The sequence below is a fragment of the Oncorhynchus mykiss genome, chromosome 21 (genome assembly GCF_057628025.1).
Source record: "Oncorhynchus mykiss isolate SJ-2025 chromosome 21, ASM5762802v1, whole genome shotgun sequence".
Taxonomy (NCBI): domain Eukaryota; kingdom Metazoa; phylum Chordata; class Actinopteri; order Salmoniformes; family Salmonidae; genus Oncorhynchus; species Oncorhynchus mykiss.
The window spans coordinates 58,750,001-58,768,756 of NC_143042.1; the positions used below are offsets into that span (position 1 = coordinate 58,750,001).

General features: G+C 40.4%; 1 protein-coding gene across 1 annotated transcript in view; it reads right to left on the minus strand.

Annotated features, from left to right (window-relative positions):
• The window catches only part of LOC110500912 (voltage-gated potassium channel subunit beta-2), a 78,838-nt gene that overhangs the window by 19,123 nt on the left and 40,959 nt on the right, over positions 1–18,756 (minus strand). The window contains 2 exon segments of the mRNA XM_090214968.1: positions 6,460–6,580; positions 7,465–7,559. Of these exon segments, the coding sequence (XP_090071094.1) occupies positions 6,460–6,580; positions 7,465–7,559 (216 nt within the window).

Below are 18,756 nucleotides of genomic sequence, written 5' to 3' on the forward strand. Positions count from 1 at the left end.
CAGACAGACAGACAGACAGACAGACAGACAGACAGTGATAAAGAGACAGACAGACAGAAAGAAAGTGAGAAACACACACACACACACACACACACAGACAGACAGACAGACAGACAGACAGACAGACAGACAGACAGACAGACAGACAGACAGACAGACAGAGATTGAGACAGAGATTGAGACAGACAAACAGAGAGATAGACAGAGACAGATGAGAGACAGGCAGACAGACAGGCAGAGAGACAGACAGAGAGACAGACAACGAGAAAGACAGAGAGAAAGACAGACAGAGACAGACAGACAGAGAGACAGAGAGAGAGACAGACAGAAAGACAGAGAAAGGCAAAGAGACAGACAGACAGACAGACAGACAGACAGACAGACAGACAGACAGAGACACAGACAGACAGACAGACAGACAGACAGACAGACAGACAGACAGACAGACAGACAGACAGACAGACAGACAGACAGACAGACAGACAGAAGAGTAAAGGGAGGAAGATATCAATTGACTAACAGTTGTGAAAATATTAACTAATAATAATTCCAGACGAATGAACAAACTGAATACAGTTTACACACACAGTTCACCCAGACACACATGGCCAAGTGCTGAGCAATTTGTACGATTGTAAAAAATATGTTAAGATCAATAATGTTTTGTTGTATTTTTTAACATTAAATGCACTATGCATTATGTGGGTTGAATGCTGTAACACAGAATAAAACAATTAACCCCTAGAGTCTATTGACGCACTGCTGCATCAATCTAACTAACATAATAAAATATTCCCAGTCTAAATCCGTCAGTTTAAACTAGAGATATCTGTTGTTTAGCGTGGGCTGTGTCTCAGTCCACAGCGTCCGCCTGTCGCACCACCGGATCTTCTGTGGAAAGTGGCAGAGCTACAGAACGGTTTGTCAGACCAGGAGACATCCCGGAAATACGAACGGTTTGTCAGACCAGGAGACATCCCGGAAATACGAACGGTTTGTCAGACCAGGAGACATCCCGGAAATACGAACGGTTTGTCAGACCAGGAGACATCCCGGAAATACGAACGGTTTGTCAGACCAGGAGTCATCCCGGAAATACGAACGGTTTGTCAGACCAGGAGACATCCCGGAAATACGAACGGTTTGTCAGACCAGGAGACATCCCGGAAATACGAACGGTTTGTCAGACCAGGAGACATCCCGGAAATACGAACGGTTTGTCAGACCAGGAGACATCCCGGAAATACGAACGGTTTGGGCCACAAAGCGAACGGTTTGTGCTACGACCCCCACAAGTGTCTAAAGGTTACCCATACAAATTAATGGAAGTATGGAGGCAGTTTTGTGCCAATAAAAATAAGCGGTTAAAATGTGTTAAAAAGATATATATATATATATATATCTTTTTAACACATTTTAACCGCTTATTTTTATTATATATATTATATATATATATATATATATATATATATTTCCTGCACTTTCTTAGATTTCCTAGATACAGGACAGACACTTCAAAAACCTTATTCCTTATGGCTTATTTTTTGACTGTCTATTTTACATTTATGAATTGTTATTCAATGCGTTATATGGGCTATAGTAGTAAAGGCCAAATTCAATATTTTATAAAATAAAAAAATGTGATACCTAAGGCGTCCTAAAATTCAAAAACAAACCGTTAATAAATTACACGACCCTCATAGACTTAATCCTGAACAGCTTGCCCTCCAAATACCCCTCTGCTGTTTTCAACCATGATCTCAGCGACCACTGCCTCATTGCCTGCATCCGTAATGGGTCAGCGGTCAAACGACCATCCCTCATCACTGTCAAACGCTCCCTAAAACACTTCAGCAAACAGGCCTTTCTAATCGACCTGGCCTGGGAATCCTGGAAGTATATTGACCTCATCCCGTCAGTAGAGGATGCCTGGTTATTCTATAAAAGTGCCTTCCTCACCATCTTAAATAAGCATGCCCCATTCAAAAAATTTAGAACCAGGAACAGATACAGCCCTTGGTTCACTGCAGCCCTGACTGCCCTTGACCAGCACAAAAACATCCTGTGGCATACTGCATTAGCACCGAATAACCCCCCTGATATGCAACTTTTCAGGGAAGTTAGGAACCAATATACACAGGAAGTTAGGATAGCTAAGGCTAGCTTTTTCAAGCAGAAACATTAGCACAAACTCCAAAAAGTTCTGGGACTCTGTAAAGTCCATGGAGAATAAGAGCACTTCCTCCCAGCTGCCCACTGCATTGAGGCTAGGAAACACTGTCGCCAATGATAAATCCACCATAATTGAGAATTTCAATAAGCATTTTTCTACGGCTGGCCATGCTTTCCACCTGGCTACCCCTACCCCGATCAACAGCCCTGCACCCCCTGCAGCAACTCGCCCAAGTCTCCCACATTTCTCCTTCACCCAAATCCAGACAGCTGATGTTCTGAAAGAGCTGCAAAATCTGGACCCCTACAAATCAGCCGGACTAGATAATCTGGACCCTCTCTTTCTAAAATGATCTGGCGAAATTGTTGCAACCCCTATTACTACCCTGTTCAACCTCTCTTTTGTATCGTCTGAGATTCCCAAAGATTGGAAAGATGCCCCTTTTCAAAGGGGGAGACACTCTAGACCCAAACTGCTACAGACCTATATCCATCCTGCCCTGCCTTTCTAAAATCTTCGAAAACCAAGATAATTAACAGATCACCATTTACGGATTTGGGGTTGTACCTGGTGGGTTCATTGATAATTTGTGTGAGATTGAGGGCATCAAGTTTAGAATGTAGGATGGCCGGGGTGTTAAGCATGTCCCAGTTTAGGTCACCTAACAGAACGAACTCTGAAGATAGATGGGGGGCAATCAATTCACATATGGTGTCCAGGGCACAGCTGGGGGCAGAGGGAGGTCTATAGCAAGAGGCAACGGTGAGGGACTTGTTTCTGGAAAGGTGGATTTTTAAAAGTAAAAGCTTGAATTGTTTTAGGCACAGACCTGGATAGTAAGACAGAACTCTGCAGGCTATCTCTGCAGTAGATTGCAACACCGCCCCCTTTGGCAGTTCTATTTTGTCCCTAGCCGCGTCCTCAGAGTATGCACAGTCCAGCTGGCTGGTGTGTCTATGGACATATTCAAACTCTCATTAACCCAGCCTGCTTCCCTAAATTCTTCCAGATGGCCACCATTGTTCCTGTACACAAGAAAGCGAAGGTATCTGAACGAAATGACTGTCGCCCCGTAGCACTCACTTCTGTCATCATGAAGTTCTTTGAGAGACTAGTCAAGGATCATATCACCTCTACCTTACCTGTCACCCTAGACCCACTTCAATTTGCTTACTGCCCCAATAGGTCCACTGCACACTGCCCTATCCCATCTGGACAAGAGGAATACCTATGTAAGAATATCTTTCATTGACTACAGCTCAGCATTCAACACCATAGTACCCTCCAAGCGCATCATTAAGATTGAGGCCCTGGGACTGAACCCAGCCCTGTGCAACTGGGTCTTGGACTTCCTGACGGGCCGCCCCCAGGTGGTGAAGGTAGGAAACAACACCTCCACTTCACTGATCCTCAACAAGGGTGCTACAGCGCCTCTTCAACCTCAGGAGGCTGAAGAAATTGGACTTGTCACCTAAAACAGTCACAAACTTTTACAGATGCACAATCAAAAGCATCCTGTCGGCCTGTATCACCGCTTGGTACGGCAACTGCACCGCCCACAACCGCAGGGCTCTCCAGATGGTGGGGCAAACTATCTGCCCTCCAGGACACCTGCAACACCCGATGTCACAGAAGGCCAAAAAGATCATCAAGGACAACAACCACCCGAGCCACTGCCTGTTCACCCCTCTATCATCCAGAAGGCGAGGTAAGTACAAAGCTTTTATTCAGACAATGAAATTCTAATGTTTATATATTTTGCATTACTCATCTCATATGCATACTGTATACTATCTTAGTCTATGTCGCTCTGACATTGCTCATCCATATATTCATATAAACTTAATTCCATTCCTTTACTAGATTTGTGTGTATTGGGCATATGTATATGTGTGTATTAGGCATATGTTGTATATATGTATATGTGTGTATTGGGTATATGTTGTATATTGGGTATATGTTGTGTGTATGTATATATGTGTATTGGGTATATGCGTGTATTGGGTATATGCTGTGTGTATGTATATATGTGTATTGGGTATATGCTGTGTGTATGTATATATGTGTATTGGGTATATGTATATGTGTGTATTGGGTATATGCTGTGTGTATGTATATATGTGTATTGGGTATATGTATATGTGTGTATTGGGTATATGTTGTGTATATGTATATGTGTGTATTGGGTATATGTTGTATATTGGGTATATGTTGTGTGTATGTATATATGTGTATTGGGTATATGTATATATGTGTATTGGGTATATGTATATATGTGTATTGGGTATATGTTGTGTATATGTATATATGTGTATTGGGTATATGTATATATGTGTATTGGGTATATGTATATATGTGTATTGGGTATATGTTGTGTATATGTATATATGTGTATTGGGTATATGTTGTGTATATGTATATATGTGTATTGGGTATATGTATATGTGTGTATTGGGTATATGTTGTGTATATGTATATATGTGTATTGGGTATATGTATATATGTGTATTGGGTATATGTATATGTGTGTATTGGGTATATGTTGTGTATATGTATATATGTGTATTGGGTGTATGTGTGTATTGGGTATATGCTGTGTGTATGTATATATGTGTATTGGGTATATGTATATGTGTGTATTGGGTATATGTTGTGTATATGTATATATGTGTATTGGGTATATGCTGTGTGTATGTATATATGTGTATTGGGTATATGTATATGTGTGTATTGGGTATATGTTGTGTATATGTATATGTGTGTATTGGGTATATGTTGTGTATATGTATATATGTGTATTGGGTATATGTTGTGTATATGTATATATGTGTATTGGGTATATGTATATATGTGTATTGGGTATATGTATATATGTGTATTGGGTATATGTTGTGTATATGTATATATGTGTATTGGGTATATGCTGTGTGTATGTATATATGTGTATTGGGTATATGTATATGTGTGTATTGGGTATATGTTGTGTATATGTATATATGTGTATTGGGTGTATGTGTGTATTGGGCATATGCTGTGTGTATGTATATATGTGTATTGGGTATATGTATATGTGTGTATTGGGTATATGTTGTGTATATGTATATATGTGTATTGGGTATATGCGTGTATTGGGTATATGCTGTGTGTATGTATATATGTGTATTGGGTATATGTATATGTGTGTATTGGGTATATGCTGTGTGTATGTATATATGTGTATTGGGTATATGTGTATGTGTGTATTGGGTATATGATATGTATATGTATATATGTGTATTGGGTATATGTTGTATATTGGGTGTATTGGGTATATGTGGTGTATTGGGTATATGTGGTGTATTGGGTATATGTTGTATGTATGTATATGTGTGTATTGGTTATATGTATATGTTGTGTATATGTATATATTGGGTATATGTATATGTGTGTATTGGGTATATGTTGTGTATATGTATATATTGGGTATATGTATATGTATATTTTGTGTATATGTATATGTGTGTATTGGGTATATGTTGTGTATTTGTATATGTATATATTGGGTATATGTTGTGTATATGTATATATTGGGTATATGTATAAGTATATTTTTGGTATATGTGTGTATTGGGTATATGTATATGTATATATTGGGTATATGTTGTGTATTGGGTATTTGTTGTGTGTATGTGTTTGTATATATTGGTTATATGTATATGTATATATTGGCTATATGTTGTGTATATGTATATGTGTTTATTGGGTATATGTTGTGTATTTGTATATGTATATATTGGGTATATGTTGTGTATTGGGTATTTGTTGTGTGTATGTGTTTGTATATATTGGTTATATGTATATGTATATATTGGCTATATGTTGTGTATATGTATATGTGTTTATTGGCTATATGTTGTGTATATGTATATGTGTTTATTGGGTATATGTTGTGTATTTGTATATGTTGTGTATTGGGTATATGTTGTGTGTATGTATGTGTGTGTATTGAGTATATGTATATGTATATATTGGGTATATGTATGTGTATATATTTGGTGTATATATATATATGTATATATTGGGTAAATGTTGTGTACACTGTCAGAGCTAAAACATTACGCAGTTAGATCTGATCTCTAGAGAAACTGTGCAATGTGTTAAAAGAAAGAAAGAAAAACACTATGGAATTCAAATAATTCAAGGACATTAGTCAATTAGTTGTTTAAAACCCCCCAATTATGACTTTTTCTGTGAATTGCTCAGCACTAACACACCCAAACACAGAGACACACACCACAATGCCTTACCTATAGCGAGTTGAGATAGGGTGCAGTTCATCCGATCAGCCAGAGGGTGGAGCTCTTTGATCTTGGCCAGCTGTTTCTGTCCCTCCTCACTGAATATTCGATCCTTCATCCACACATAGCCCTGCAAACACACACACACACACACACACACACACACACACACACACACACACACACACACACACACACACACACATAGTTTGTATAACTGGGCTTATTGATGTCTGGCAATGGATAGCCATATTGGTGTTGTCTCAGAGAGTGGATGAATTCTACTGCAGGTTAGTTTATATGAAATGTCCAGCGGTATTAATACAGCCTCCAGCTACAGTTCCAGCTCCCTTTATTCTCTCTCTCTCTCTCAGAGAATGTGAGCCCTAGGACCATGCCTCAGGACTACCTGGCCTGATGACTCCTTGCTGTCCCCAGTCCACCTGGTCGTGCTGCTGCTCCAGTTTCAACTGTTCTGCCTGCGGCTATGGAACGCTGACCTGTTCACCGGACGTGCTACCTGTCCCAGACCTGCTGTTTTCAACTCTCTAGAGACAGCAGGAGCGGTAGAGATACTCCTAATGATCGGCTATGAAAAGCCAACTGACATAACCTCCTGAGGTGCTGACCTGTTGCACCCTCGACAACTACTGTGATTATTATTATTTGACCGTGCTGGTCATCTATGAACGTTTGAACATCTTGGCCATGTTCTGTTATAATCTCCACCCGGCACAGCCAGAAGAGGACTGGCCACCCCTCATAGCCTGGTTCCTCTCTAGGTTTCTTCCTAGGTTTCGGCCTTTCTAGGGAGTGTTTGGAGTTTTAGGCTGAGTTTCTGTACAGCATTTTGAGATATCAGCTGATGTAAGAAGGGCTTTATAAATAAATTTGACTGATTTGTTCCAATTTGACTGATCTGGTCCAGAAATCTTAAAATACCATAAAAACATATTTGTAAAAAATAAGAAAGTGTGTGTGTGTGTTGGTACGTGCGGGTTGTTGTGTCTGTACCTTCATGGCAGCTCTAGAGTCTTCAGGAACTCCGTCGTTGTATTTCCCTGATATCAGACCTCCAGCTAGAGGGGACCACGTCATCACTCCTACACCTGAGAACAGATAGTTACTAAAGGCTCTATTCAATCTGTAACCCTGATATCAGACCCCCAGCTAGAGGGGACCACATCCTCTATCCTACACCTGGGATTAAGGCTGCAATGTGTAACTTTTTGGGTGACCGGCCAAATTCACATAGAAATGTGAGTAATAGATCTGTCATTCTCATTGAAAGGAAGTCTAAGAAGCGGTTGATATGTTCTACTTTTGCTATTTCTATGCTGAAATGTCATTTTTGCCTCTTTTAATTTAGGTTTTGCACACCAGCTTCAAACTGTTGAAAATACAATATTTTTGGATATTGAAAATATATTTCTCAACGGTTTAGAAGGTACAATGATTCTCTTCAGCAGTGGTTCCCAAACGTTTTATAGTCCTCTACCCATTTCAACCTCCAGCTGCGTACCTCCTCTAGCACCAGGGTCAGCGAACTCTCAAGTTTTGTTTTTTTGCCATCATTGTAAGCCTGCCACACACACTATACAATACATTTATTAAACAGAAGAATGAGCGCGAGTTTGTCACAACCCGGCTCGTGGGAAGTGACAAAGAGCTCTTATAGGACCAGGGCACAAATAATAATAAAATAATAATCAATAATTTTGCTCTTTATTTAGCCGTCTTACATATAAAACCTTATTTGATGAAAATTGTGAATCACCACAGGTTAATGAGAAGGGAATGCTTGAAAGGATGCAACTCTGCAACGTTGGGTTGTATTGGAGAGAGTCTCAGTCTTAAAATCATTTTCCACACACAGTCTGTGCCTGTATTAAGTTAGTGAGTACCGAGAATCCACTCTCATATAGGTACGTGGTTGCAAAGGACATCAGTGTCTTAGCAGCGCAATTTGCCAAGGCAGGATACTCTGAGCGCAGCCCAATCCAGAAATCTGGCAGCGGCTTCTGATTAAATTACATTTTCCCATAACCTCTTGCTGCAATTTCGATGAGGCTCTCTTGTTCAGATATCGGTAAGTGGACTGGAGGCATGAAAGGGATAACGAATCCAGTTGTTTGTGTCATCCGTTTCTGGAAAGTACCTGCGTAATTGAGCACCCAACTCACTCAGGTGCTTCGCTACATCACATTTGACATTGTCCCTAAGCTTGAGTTAATTTGCACACAAAAAATCATACAATGATGGAAAGACCTGTGTGTTATCCTTGTTAATGAAGACAGAGAAGAGCTCCAACTTCTTAATCATAACCTCAATATGGTCCCGCACGTTCAATATAGTTGAAGAGTCCCTGTAATCCTAGATTCAGATCATTCAGGGGAGAACAAACATCACCCAGATAGGCCAGTCATGTGAGAAACTCGTCATCATGCAAGTGGTCAGACAAAGTGAAAATTATGGTCAGTAAAGAAAATTTTAAGCTCTTCAATTCAAAAAAACGTGTCAATTCTTTGCCCCTTGATAACCAGCCCACCTCAGTATGTTGTAAAAGTGTTACATGGTCCCTGCCCATATCAGTGCATAATGCAGAAAACACACGGGAGTTCAGGGGCCTTGCTTTAACAAAGTTAACCATTTTCACTGTAGGGTCCAAAATGTCTTTCAAGCTGTCATCATGATTAGCCTAGTTTGATAGTTACATAATCATGATTAGTCTAGTTATAGTTAGATCAACCAATACATCATCACTAAATCAAATCAAATGTATTTGTCACATACACATGGTTAGCAGATGTTAATGCGAGTGTAGCGAAATGCTTGTGCTTCTAGTTCCGACAATGCAGTAATAACCAACAAGTAATCTAACCTAACAATTCCAAAACTACCTTATACACACAAGGGATAAAGAATATGTACATAAAGATATATGAATGAGTGATGGTACAGAACGGCATAGGCAAGATGCAGTAGATGGTATCGAGTACAGTATATACATATGAGATGAGTAATGTAGGGTATGTAAACAAAGTGGCATAGTTTAAAGTGGCTAGTGATACATGGATTACATAAAGATGCAGTAGATGATGTAGAGTACAGTATATACATATACATATGAGATGAGTAATGTAGGGTATGTAAACAAAGTGGCATAGTTTAGTGGCTAGTGATACATGGATTACATTTTTTTTAAATTTTACCTTTATTTAACAAGGCAAGTCAGTTAAGAACAAATTCTTATTTTCAATGAAGGCCTAGGAACAGTGGGTTAACTGCCTGTTCAGGGGCAGAACGGGGGTCGGGGGTTTGAACTTGCAACCTTCCGGTTACTAGTCCAACGCTCTAACCACTAGGCTACCCTGCCGCCCCGTAAAGATGCAGTAGATGATATAGAGTACAGTATATACATATACATATGAGATGAGTAATGTATGTATGTAAACATTATATTAAGTAGCATTGTTTAAAGTGGCTGGTGATATACAGTATTTTACATCAATTTCCATCAATTCCCATTATTAAAGTTGCTGGATGTTAGTGGTGGCTGTTTAACAGTCTGATGGCCTTGAGATAGAAGCTGTTTTTCAGTCTCTCGGTCCTTGCTTTGATGCACCTGTACTGACCTCGCCTTCTGGATGATAGCGGGGTGAACAGGCAGTGGCTCGGGTGGTTGTTGTCCTTGATGATCTTTATGGCCTTCCTGTGACATCGGGTGGTGTAGGTGTCCTGGAGGGCAGGTAGTTTGCCCCCTGTGATGCGTTGTGCAGACCTCACTACCCTCTGGAGAGCCTACGGTTGTAGGCGGAGCAGTTGCCGTACCAGGAGGTGATACAGCCCGACAGGATGCTCTCGATTGTGCATCTGTAGAAGTTTGTGAGTGCTTTTCTTCAGCCTCCTGAGGTTGAAGTGGCGCTGCAACGCCTTCTTCACAACGCTGTCTGTGTGAGTGGACCAATTCAGTTTGTCTGTGATGTGTATGCCGAGGAACTTAAAACTTACTACCCTCTCCACTACTGTCCCATCGATGTGGATAGGGGGGTGCTCCCTCTGCTGTTTCCTGAAGTCCACAATCATCTCCTTAGTTTTGTTGACGTTGAGTGTGACGTTATTTTCCTGACACCACACTCCGAGGGCCCTCACCTCCTCTCTGTAGGCCGTCTCGTCGTTGTTGGTAATCAAGCCTACCACTGTAGTGTCGTCCGCAAACTTGATGATTGAGTTGGAGGCGTGCATGGCCACGCAGTCGTGGGTGAACAGGGAGTACAGGAGAGGGCTCAGAACGCACCCTTGTGGGGCCCCAGTGTTGAGGATCAGCGGGGTGGAGATGTTGTTACCTACCATCACCACCTGGGGGCGGCCCGTCAGGAAGTCCAGTACCCAGTTGCACAGGGCGGGGTTGAGACCCAGGGTCTCGAGCTTGATGACGAGTTTGGAGGGTACTATGGTGTTAAATGCTGAGCTGTAGTCGATGAACAGCATTCTCACATAGGTATTCCTCTTTCCAGATGGGTTAGGGCAGTGTGCAGTGTGGTTGAGATCGTCTGTGGACCTATTTGGGCGGTAAGCAAATTGGAGTGGGTCTAGGGTGTCAGGTAGGGTGGAGGTGATATGGTCCTTGACTAGTCTCTCAAAGCACTTCATGATGACGGAAGTGAGTGCTACGGGGATGCTCTGAGGATGCGGCTGGGGATGCCGTCTGGGCCTGCAGCCTTGCGAGGGTTAACACGTTTAAATGGTTTACTCCCGTAGGCTGCAGTGAAGGAGAGTCCGCATGTTTTGGTTGCGGGCCATGTCAGTGGCACTGTATTGCCCTCAAAGCGGGCAAAAAAGTTATTTAGTCTGCCTGGGAGCAAGACATCCTGGTCCGTGACGTGGCTGGCTTTCTTTTTGTAATCCGTGATTGTCTGTAGACCCTGCCACATACCTCTTGTGTCTGAGCCATTGAATTGCGACTCTACTTTGTCTCTATACTGACGCTTAGCTTGTATGATTGCCTTGCGGAGGGACTAGCTACACTGTTTGTATTCGGTCATGTTTCCGGTCACCTTGCCCTGGTTAAAAGCAGTGGTTCGGCTTTCAGTTTCACGCGAATGCTGCCATCAATCCACGGTTTCTGGTTTGGGAATGTTTTAATCATTGCTATGGGAACGACATATTCAATGCACTTTCTAATGAACTCGCTCACCGAATCAGAGTATTCGTCAATGTTGTTGTTGGACGCAGTGCGGAACATATCCCAGTCCACGTGATGGAAGCAGTCTTGGAGCGTGGAATCAGATTGGTCGGACCAGCGTTGAACAGACCTGAACGCAGGAGCTTCTTGTTTTAGCTTCTGTCTGTAGGCAGGGAGCAACAAGGCCTTATATGCGTCGCGGAAGTTAGAATAGCAATGATCCAAGGTTTTACCAGCCCTGGTTGCGCAATCGATATGCTGATCCAATTTAGGGAGTCTTGTTTTCAGATTAGCCTTGTTAAAATCCCCAGCTTCAATGAATGCAGCCTCAGGATATGTGGTTTCCAGTTTGCAAAGAGTCAAATAAAGTTTGTTCAGAGCCATTGATGTGTCTGCTTGGGGGGGAATATATACGGCTGTGATTATAATCGAAGAGAATTCCCTTGGTAGATAATGCGGTCGACATTTGTTTGTGAGGAATTCTAAATCAGGTGAACAGAAGGACTTGAGTTCCTGTATGTTGTTGTGACCACACCACGTCTCGTTAAACATAAGATATACGCCCCCGCCCCTCTTCTTACCAGAAAGATGTTTGTTTCTGTCGGCGCGATGCGTGAAGAAACCAGCTGGCTGCACCGATTCCGTTAGCGTCTCTCAAGTGAGCCATGTTTCCGTGAAGCAAAGAACGTTAGGGTCTCTGATGTCCCTCTGTAATGCTACCCTTGCTCGGATTTCATCAACCTTGTTGTCAAGAGGCTGGACATTGGCGAGAGGTATGCTAGGGAGTGGTGCGCGATGTGCCTGTCTCCGGAGCCTGACCAGAAGACCGCTTTTTTTCCCTATTTTACAACATCTTTGCTTTGGGTCGCAGGCTGGGATCCATTCCGTTGTCCCGGGTGAAAGGCAGAACACAGGGTCCGCTTTGGGAAAGTCATATTCCTGGTCGTACTGATGGTGAGTTGACGTTGCTCTCATATTCAGTAGTTCTTCTCGACTGTATGTAATGAAACCTAAGATGACCTGGGGTACTAATGTAAGAAATAACACGTAAAAAAAAAAAAAAACTGCATAGTTTCCTAGGAACGCGAAGCGAGGCGGCCATCTCTGTCGGTGCCAGAAGTAACGACTAGTAGTCTAGTTATAGTTAGATCAACCAATACATCATCATGGGTAGTCTAGGTATTAAACCCTGAGCTTCGTAGCTTGCTTCGTAGTGTACCCCTCTGGTGACAGACAGTTTGACACACACTGTGAAGGGCCTCCCGAGTGGCGCAGTGGTCTAAGGCACTGCATCACAGTGCTAGCTGTGCCACTAGAGATTCTGAGTTGAGGGTGGTGCACAATTGGCCCAGCCTTGTCCGGGTTAAGGGAGGGTTTGGCCGGCAGAGACTTTCTTGTCCCATATCCCACTAGCGACTTCTATGGTGGGCCGCCTGCAGTGCACGCTGACATGGTCGCCAGGTACACAGTGTTTCCTCCGACACACTGGAGTGGCTGGCTTCCGGGTTGGATGTGCGCTGTGTCAAGAAGCAGTGCGGCTTGGTTGGGATGTGTTTCAGAGGACGCACGGCTCTCTACCTTCGCCTCTCCCGAGTTCGTACGGGAGTTGCAGCGATGAGACAAGACTGTAACTACCAATTGGATAACACAACATTTGGGAGAGAAAAAGCCTGTGTAGTACACCAGTCTGGTGTCACTGAGACACTAACCACCATCCCCTTGTATCTCTGTTAGTCTATTGGCTGGGATGCCAGTGAGATGTTCAACTAGGAGACATACGGAGTCACCTCCAGCTATGGCTTCCTCTCCATGTACATGTGAGTATCCTCTCTTCAGCTCCTCAATGTCTTTTTAGAAGGTTTAGAAATGCATTATTTGCCTCGACAAGCAGCCCATTTCCAACCAGAATACCTGTATTTATACCCCCCCCCAGTACCACCACCTCTTCTCACTGAAGAACGATGAAGGCAAGACTGAGGAGTACAAGAGCAGTACCATGGTATAATAGAGAGAGGAGACATGAATGAGTGGTGTTGAGGAGTACAGTACGATGGTCTAAGAGAGAGAGAGGAGACATGAGGGCAGGTGAGTCGCCAGAGGAATCACAAACATACACTATTTCTGCAAGTAGAGGATCACTAGTTTGAGCCCACCTCTCCTCTCCTGACCTCTCCTCTCCTCACCTCTCCTCATCTCACCTCTCCTCTCCTCACCTCTCCTCTCCTCACCTCTCTTCACCTCATCTCTCCTAACCTCACCTCTCCTCACCTCACCTCACATCTCCTCACCTCACATCTCCTCACCTCTCCTCACCTCTCTTCACCTCACCTCTCCTCTCCTCACCTCTCCTCTCCTCCCCTCTCCTCTCCTCACCTCACCTCACCTCACCTGGCTACTGTATGTAGACATGATCCAACTCTGAACACATTGACAACACTTCAATATATGTTTGTTGCCTGTATGTGTTTGCTTTCTTTGCCAACCACAAGCATGTACTTTTGATATGAGAGCGCTGTGTTGCTATAGTTTGCAAACAAGTAATTGTGACACTATTTATGTTTTTCAGGTGATCACAGTGGCAGTCTATCATGGTGACAGTCTATCAACTAGTTCTCAGAATCCAATTAGTTTATTCAGGTGTGTTAGCTGGGTTAGTTTATTAATACATTTGTTTATTCAGGTGTGTTAGCTGGGGTTAGTTTATTAGTTAATTAGTTTATTCAGGTGTGTTAGCTGGGTTAGGGTTAGTTTATTAGTTAATTAGTTTATTCAGGTGTGTTAGCTGGGGTAAGGGTTAGTTTATTAGTTAATTAGTTTATTCAGGTGTGTTAGCTGGGGTTAGGGTTAGTTTTTTAGTTAATTAGTTTATTCAGGTGTGTTAGCTGGGGTTAGGGTTAGTTTATTAGTTAATTAGTTTATTCAGGTGTGTTAGCTGGGTTAGTTTATTAATACATTTGTTTATTCAGGTGTGTTAGCTGGGGTTAGTTTATTAATACATTTGTTTATTCAGGTGTGTTAGCTGGGGTTAGTTTATTAGTTAATTAGTTTATTCAGGTGTGTTAGCTGGGTTAGGGTTAGTTTTTTAGTTAATTAGTTCATTCAGGTGTGTTAGCTGGGGTTAGTCTATTAGTAAATTTGTTTATTCAGGTGTGTTAGCTGGGGTTAGTTTATTAGTTAATTAGTAAATTCAGGTGTGTTAGCTGGGGTTAGGGTTAGTTTATTAGTTAATTAGTTTATTCAGGTGTGTTAGCTAGGGTTAGTTTATTAGTTAATTAGTTTATTCAGGTGCGTTAGCTGGGGTTAGTTTATTAGTTAATTTGTTTATTTGGGTGTGTTAGCTGGGGTTAGGGTTAGTTTATTAGTTAATTAGTTTATTCAGGTGTGTTAGCTGGGGTTAGTTTATTAGTTTATTAGTTTATTCAGGTGTGTTAGCTGGGGTTAGTTTATTAGTTAATTAGTTTATTCAGGTGTGTTAGCTGGGGTTAGTTTATTAGTTAATTAGTTTATTCAGGTGTGTTAGCTGGGGTTAGTTTATTAGTTAATTAGTTTATTCAGGTGTGTTAGCTGGGGTTAGTTTATTAGTTAATTAGTTTATTCAGGTGTGTTAGCTGGGGTTAGGGTTAGTTTATTAGTTTATTAAGGTGTGTTAGCTGGGGTTAGTTTATTAGTTCATTAGTTTATTCAGGTGTGTTAGCTGGGGTTAGTTTATTAGTTTATTCAGATGTGTTAGCTGGGGTTAGGGTTAGTTTATTAGTTAATTAGTTTATTCAGGTGTGTTAGCTGGGTTAGTTTATTAATACATTTGTTTATTCAGGTGTGTTAGCTGGGGTTAGTTTATTAGTTAATTAGTTTATTCAGGTGTGTTAGCTGGGTTAGGGTTAGTTTATTAGTTAATTAGTTTATTCAGGTGTGTTAGCTGGGGTAAGGGTTAGTTTATTAGTTAATTAGTTTATTCAGGTGTGTTAGCTGGGGTTAGGGTTAGTTTTTTAGTTAATTAGTTTATTCAGGTGTGTTAGCTGGGGTTAGGGTTAGTTTATTAGTTAATTAGTTTATTCAGGTGTGTTAGCTGGGTTAGTTTATTAATACATTTGTTTATTCAGGTGTGTTAGCTGGGGTTAGTTTATTAATACATTTGTTTATTCAGGTGTGTTAGCTGGGGTTAGTTTATTAGTTAATTAGTTTATTCAGGTGTGTTAGCTGGGTTAGGGTTAGTTTTTTAGTTAATTAGTTCATTCAGGTGTGTTAGCTGGGGTTAGTCTATTAGTAAATTTGTTTATTCAGGTGTGTTAGCTGGGGTTAGTTTATTAGTTAATTAGTAAATTCAGGTGTGTTAGCTGGGGTTAGGGTTAGTTTATTAGTTAATTAGTTTATTCAGGTGTGTTAGCTAGGGTTAGTTTATTAGTTAATTAGTTTATTCAGGTGCGTTAGCTGGGGTTAGTTTATTAGTTAATTTGTTTATTTGGGTGTGTTAGCTGGGGTTAGGGTTAGTTTATTAGTTAATTAGTTTATTCAGGTGTGTTAGCTGGGGTTAGTTTATTAGTTTATTAGTTTATTCAGGTGTGTTAGCTGGGGTTAGTTTATTAGTTAATTAGTTTATTCAGGTGTGTTAGCTGGGGTTAGTTTATTAGTTAATTAGTTTATTCAGGTGTGTTAGCTGGGGTTAGTTTATTAGTTAATTAGTTTATTCAGGTGTGTTAGCTGGGGTTAGTTTATTAGTTAATTAGTTTATTCAGGTGTGTTAGCTGGGGTTAGGGTTAGTTTATTAGTTTATTAAGGTGTGTTAGCTGGGGTTAGTTTATTAGTTCATTAGTTTATTCAGGTGTGTTAGCTGGGGTTAGTTTATTAGTTTATTCAGATGTGTTAGCTGGGGTTAGGGTTAGTTTATTAGTTAATTAGTTTATTCAGGTGTGTTAGCTAGGGTTAGTTTATTAGTTAATTAGTTTATTCAGGTGTGTTAGCTGGGGTTAGTTTATTAGTTAATTAGTTTATTCAGGTGTGTTAGCTGGGGTTAGTTTATTAGTTAATTAGTTTATTCAGGTGTGTTAGCTGGGGTTAGGGTTAGTTTATTAGTTTATTAAGGTGTGTTAGCTGGGTTAGTTTATTAGTTTATTCAGGTGTGTTAGCTGGGTTAGTTTATTAGTTTATTAAGGTGTGTTAGCTGGGGTTAGTTTATTAGTTTATTCAGGTGTGTTAGCTAGGGTTAGTTTATTAGTTCATTAGTTTATTCAGGTGTGTTAGCTGGGGTTAGTTTATTAGTTAATTAGTTTATTCAGGTGTGTTAGCTGGGTTAGTTTATTAGTTTATTCAGGTGTGTTAGCTGGGTTAGTTTATTAGTTTATTCAGGTGTGTTAGCTGGGTTAGTTTATTAGTTTATTCAGGTGTGTTAGCTGGGTTAGTTTATTAGTTTATTCAGGTGTGTTAGCTGGGGTTAGTTTATTAGTTTATTCAGGTGTGTTAGCTGGGGTTAGTTTATTAGTTTATTCAGGTGTGTTAGCTGGGGTTAGTTTATTAGTTTATTCAGGTGTGTTAGCTGGGGTTAGTTTATTAGTTTATTCAGGTGTGTTAGCTGGGTTAGTTTATTAGTTTATTCAGGTGTGTTAGCTGGGGTTAGTTTATTAGTTTATTCAGGTGTGTTAGCTGGGTTAGTTTATTAGTTTATTCAGGTGTGTTAGCTGGGGTTAGTTTATTAGTTTATTCAGGTGTGTTAGCTGGGGTTAGTTTATTAGTTTATTCAGGTGTGTTAGCTGGGGTTAGTTTATTAGTTTATTCAGGTGTGTTAGCTGGGGTTAGTTTATTAGTTTATTCAGGTGTGTTAGCTGGGTTAGTTTATTAGTTTATTCAGGTGTGTTAGCTGGGTTAGTTTATTAGTTTATTCAGGTGTGTTAGCTGGGGTTAGTCTATTAGTAAATTTGTTTATTCAGGTGTGTTAGCTGGGGTTAGTTTATTAGTTAATTAGTAAATTCAGGTGTGTTAGCTGGGGTTAGGGTTAGTTTATTAGTTAATTAGTTTATTCAGGTGTGTTAGCTAGGGTTAGTTTATTAGTTAATTAGTTTATTCAGGTGCGTTAGCTGGGGTTAGTTTATTAGTTAATTTGTTTATTTGGGTGTGTTAGCTGGGGTTAGGGTTAGTTTATTAGTTAATTAGTTTATTCAGGTGTGTTAGCTGGGGTTAGTTTATTAGTTTATTAGTTTATTCAGGTGTGTTAGCTGGGGTTAGTTTATTAGTTAATTAGTTTATTCAGGTGTGTTAGCTGGGGTTAGTTTATTAGTTAATTAGTTTATTCAGGTGTGTTAGCTGGGGTTAGTTTATTAGTTAATTAGTTTATTCAGGTGTGTTAGCTGGGGTTAGTTTATTAGTTAATTAGTTTATTCAGGTGTGTTAGCTGGGGTTAGGGTTAGTTTATTAGTTTATTAAGGTGTGTTAGCTGGGGTTAGTTTATTAGTTCATTAGTTTATTCAGGTGTGTTAGCTGGGGTTAGTTTATTAGTTTATTCAGATGTGTTAGCTGGGGTTAGGGTTAGTTTATTAGTTAATTAGTTTATTCAGGTGTGTTAGCTAGGGTTAGTTTATTAGTTAATTAGTTTATTCAGGTGTGTTAGCTGGGGTTAGTTTATTAGTTAATTAGTTTATTCAGGTGTGTTAGCTGGGGTTAGTTTATTAGTTAATTAGTTTATTCAGGTGTGTTAGCTGGGGTTAGGGTTAGTTTATTAGTTTATTAAGGTGTGTTAGCTGGGTTAGTTTATTAGTTTATTCAGGTGTGTTAGCTGGGTTAGTTTATTAGTTTATTAAGGTGTGTTAGCTGGGGTTAGTTTATTAGTTTATTCAGGTGTGTTAGCTAGGGTTAGTTTATTAGTTCATTAGTTTATTCAGGTGTGTTAGCTGGGGTTAGTTTATTAGTTAATTAGTTTATTCAGGTGTGTTAGCTGGGTTAGTTTATTAGTTTATTCAGGTGTGTTAGCTGGGTTAGTTTATTAGTTTATTCAGGTGTGTTAGCTGGGTTAGTTTATTAGTTTATTCAGGTGTGTTAGCTGGGTTAGTTTATTAGTTTATTCAGGTGTGTTAGCTGGGGTTAGTTTATTAGTTTATTCAGGTGTGTTAGCTGGGGTTAGTTTATTAGTTTAT